General features: G+C 36.8%; 1 protein-coding gene across 1 annotated transcript; it reads left to right on the top strand.

Moving 5' to 3' along the window:
- Positions 1-259: 259 nt before the first annotated feature.
- Positions 260-3,466, top strand: sh2d7 (SH2 domain containing 7). The gene is made up of 6 exons (XM_056267312.1): positions 260-710; positions 839-928; positions 1,185-1,368; positions 2,157-2,348; positions 2,475-3,116; positions 3,217-3,466. Exons 1-6 carry the CDS (start codon positions 505-507, stop codon positions 3,259-3,261), a joined length of 1,359 nt encoding a protein of 452 aa, XP_056123287.1. The 5' UTR covers positions 260-504; the 3' UTR covers positions 3,262-3,466.
- The last annotated feature ends 930 nt before the right edge of the window (positions 3,467-4,396 follow it).

Genomic DNA, 4,396 nt, shown 5'->3' with positions numbered 1-4,396 from the left:
TGCTTTTCCTCTTTTTGCACGTGATCAGTGATGACGTTGATGGGTGCGATTGGTCAAGTAACAGAGGAGCCTTTTGAACAAGTAAACTATTTCACATTGGTATTGTGAAACACAAATGCCTTATATTAATTATAAGACTCTGAAACTTTTATTTTCCCAGTTGAGTATATTCACTTATGTATTGATGTATAGTCTATGAAAATGTGCAGTGGTTGGCCTAGTTCCTGATCCAATCTAGATTTTTAATCTTTGATATTTATAAGGACGGCAACTCTGGCGGAAGAACCATCCAAAGATAATGCAATGAAATCACATTACCAGTTGTTATTGACTAGGCAGATAAACTCAAACAATAGAACCTTTTATACTCGCAAGATTTACGTATGAGGAAACTAGGCAAATGAAGTGAGCCAGTCTTCCTGTCGCAGTGAATGAGTGATGAATTTTTAAAGATGGATAGTGGGGTTTATTGAATGTGAGCAGTGCACTTGTGAGAAGCTCACAATGGAGCAGATAGAGGCAGCTATGTACCAGAAGATGAAGATTTCTGAGAGATTAAATGAAAAGCAGATGGAACGAATGGAGGGAGATCTCACCATGGAAAGAGGACAGAGGGAGCCCATCCTTAAGTGGTTTGTGGAGACTCAGGCTGTGCTCATCCTGTGTGACGGACGTTTTCCACCCTGGTTCCAGGGCTTCATCTCCAGGCAGTAAGAACTAATGAGAGATAAGAAGTTTGGTAACAGTAACTGTTTCACCATGATCTGTAAAACCATTTTTTGGTTGTTGTATTGAGGCAGTTGCACTGGTGCACTGTGGTAACTGTTGCTGTTTGCAGTGAAGCAGAAGATCAGCTCCGAGACAAGAATGTTGGTTGCTTCCTTATCAGACTCAGTGAAAAAGCCAGTGGATATATTCTTTCATACAAGTAAGAATAAAGATTTCTCTGTAACACTTTACCATAAGATCTAATTTGTTAACATTATTTATGCATTAGCTAACATGAACTGTAGAATATGATTTTACAGCATTTATTCATCTTTTTTAATGTTAGTTTACAAACGAGATTTTGTCATTTTTAGTAAATCCTAAGTATATTATGGCAACAAAAAAAACCCACAATGTACATATTGAAGCTGCTGTGCTTTGAGTCGTTTCATTTCTCTAATGCCTTATTTTCACAGAGGACAGGATCGTTGTCGCCATTTTGTCATAAATCAAACCAAGACTGGCATGTTCATCATTTCTGGTGATTCCACCACTCACAACAGTCTCACAGAGCTGATCAATCACTTTAAAACCACACCAATCCAGCCTTTTGGAGAGTACCTGACTTCAGACAACACAGAGATGGATTCTGTAGGAGAGGTAAAGTATTTTTGCATTCTTTGTAAAGGTGCACTGAGTAATTATTCCTTATTAAAAAAAAACTTTTACCCATAAAGAAATTAATACTTTTAAAAACTGTTTAAAGTCAAGTTGATGCAAATTAGATGAAAATGAACATGTAATCAGTAGCCTATTATAAGCTGTTTTATTTGACATGCAGCCCCAGCTCCATATTAAGACCACTAGCCAAACCTAATCTTTTGTTATTGGACTGTTTTGCTTGTGGAAAAACTAAATCATTGCTAACTGTGAATAAAGCACTTCTATAAAGGCATCAGAAAGGAAAATGTTTGCTTTAACATCTAGGTGTTGGGCATATTGACCAGCACAATATAAACAAAAAATTACTAAGTGCACCTTTAAATACATAACAATAATAATAATAATAATAATAACTTTAATTTGGTATAGCGCTTTTAAAAGTTAATTCTCAGAGCGCTTAACATAGACAATAGATAAAATAAGCATGACATACAAACTATTACAGTACATGCATACAAACAATGTTATAAATCTAAAAAAATTAAAATCAATAAACAAAACATAAGTTAAACAAAACCATAAAATATATTACATGGAGAACCACAACAATCATGTTTCACCCAAAAGCTTCTTTAAAATAATAAGTTTTAAGGGATGACTTAAACAATTTCAGAGATGGAGCACTTCGAATTTGTGAGGGCAGTGAATTCCATACCTTTACAAATAGAATAGCATGTTAAGAATTGTTTTACAATGTATGTACTTTTGTGTTTCTTTTCTTCTAGGATGCCCCAAATGAGCTTTATGATGTGGTTAAAAATAAGCCCTGGGTTAATTCAGGAGTGAGCGTTAAGGCTCTAAGAAGTTTATGGGAACAAACTAACAATGTCCCGCATTGCACGCCTCCCGTTCTGTCTTCTAAAAGTGGACGGAAACTCACAACCTCCACCTCTATTGACAGGAACAGCCTGTCACAGGTAACCATATCAGCTGCTTCCTTGGTTACTATCTATCTGGAAACAACGGCTAATTTTGTGGCGTACATTTTTTTTTATACATATCTGTTAAAATTCATGTATGTACTGTATGACTTCAATCATTAGGGTATGAAAATTCCACCTGTACCAAAGAAAAGCGCACCACTTCGGAATTCCTTAAGCGCTGGTTTTCCAGGTAAAAATCCTTCACATGAACAACTCAGTTTTTCAGAATCAAGGACATCTGGAAGGACAGGTGGAGACGAAAGAGTAAAGAGCAGAAGTGATATCACAGACACTGAGAGCTACAACCCTCAGTTAAAGTGGCCTCTCCACCATGAAAACGACCAGTCTCTAACCTTTAACTCTTGTAATCTTATGCCCTCCACCCCTCAACAACCTCCCTTACTTCCATCCAAAACAGCCTCCTGCTCTTACGCTGTCCTCGAACTTAAAAAACACCATACTGGAGCTGGCCGAGTGCCACAAACTGACAAAGTAGCCCTACAGCCCAATCCACTCTACCAGGCCTTGACTGGGGTTAACTCGGGGCAGAAGGAACAGCCAGGGCTAGTGTATGACAACCGTGCAAAGCCCATCGACAACATCCTTTTAGCAGAAAACCACTATCAAGACATACTTGAACAATGTGACAATAAACACATGCCTGAGAGCAACACCTATGAGGACATTCGAGTGACGGACAGCAATACATATGCAAGTTTGGATGAGATGCAGCCACACATACAAAACATCCTGGGGAAGAAGGTGAGATGAGACCTGACATAATTACAAACAAATATAGGCCTACATCATTTCTGCATTCATTTATCTTGTGAAAAAATGCTGAAACTGTTGTTTTTAACAGAATCATAAGTGGTGGAAACTTCGTCTGGAGAACAAGAAGTTATAGTCATCATATTATTTGAAGAAACACCACACAGGTGAATGCAAAAGCTACACATTTAAGTTTAGAATTATAAAGTCATAATTTTCATGTTAGTGTGTATGCGTAACTTCAATACAGTATGGCTTCCACAGTTACAAAATGCTAAACATTGTTAATGCAAATACCTTGATATTATTACGATGAAACATATTTTGAAAATGTATTTGAATACCTGCTCTGATTATATATATATAGTTATTGTTGCACTCCTGCTGTTTTCTGTTTTCCCAGGACTTTCTCTTTCAGATTATGTGTGGACAGCCTGTCACATTTAAACCAAGAGTTTCTGTAAACCCAATCCAGCAACTCCACACAATAGTTGTATGATACAATAGTCTTTGTCTACACATTTGAACCCATAACACTACACAGCATAACTCAATAAAGCACTGAGATAATATTACAGTAAGTGCTCTGTATGAGGTTAGTATTGAGTAGATTGATTACATTGTGCTTGGATGTGTTCCCCTATTTTATATTCATGCATGGAATAAGCTGTAGAAGTAGAAGCAGTATAGAATATAGACCTATAAAAAACCATGCCTTTCTGGCATGCATATTTTGTGCCCTCCATTATACACCATCCACTGCAATTCGGTTAAAGCTTGTCTAATAGCTGACTTATTGGATATCTTTGAGCCACTGAGCCATTTCGACTGGGTTTGGACTCTAAATACTGATACACTTACAACCTCATGATGGATTGGTGAGCTGCAGAACAGCCTATTATGCTATTTAATAAACTATGCTTGCATTGTTTTAGCCATCAAAATGACCTGCCCTGGGCTTCACTGGCTGTAATAGATTAATGTTTAAAGAGATTTGATGATTAATTTTTATGATAATTACATATGCTTATATTTTAAATTGTACCGTTATATGATGAAATAATTTTACTTGAAGATCATGTTCTCAAAGTCAAGAAGTGAATAGCTTCTCCTTCTCCTTCTCATCTCTCTATCCAAGCCTGCCTCCTTTATTACTGGGCAACCAAGTCTCCACTTCATTTGACTGAGAATGGAGAACATGTACACAGATCATTCAAGATAGAATCAAAATAATCACCCCTTTAAAGTGATTAAGATGGTTAAAAGCAAAT

The sequence above is a fragment of the Rhinichthys klamathensis genome, unplaced genomic scaffold, assembly GCF_029890125.1.
Source record: "Rhinichthys klamathensis goyatoka isolate OS25496 unplaced genomic scaffold, OSU_Roscu_1.1 h1tg000258l_1, whole genome shotgun sequence".
Classification (NCBI taxonomy): Eukaryota; Metazoa; Chordata; class Actinopteri; order Cypriniformes; family Leuciscidae; genus Rhinichthys; species Rhinichthys klamathensis.
Note: the sequence above shows the minus strand (reverse complement) of the source record. Positions and strands in the feature narration are given on the sequence as shown.

Excerpts from the sequence above, each read along its gene's own strand:
- sh2d7 (XM_056267312.1), top strand. The coding sequence starts at position 505 with ATGGAGCAGATAGAGGCAGCTATGTACCAGAAGATGAAGATTTCTGAG. Across the intron at positions 711-838 it reads CAGGGCTTCATCTCCAGGCA|TGAAGCAGAAGATCAGCTCC; the intron begins GTAAGAACTAAT and ends TGCTGTTTGCAG. Across the intron at positions 3,117-3,216 it reads AAAACATCCTGGGGAAGAAG|AATCATAAGTGGTGGAAACT; the intron begins GTGAGATGAGAC and ends TGTTTTTAACAG.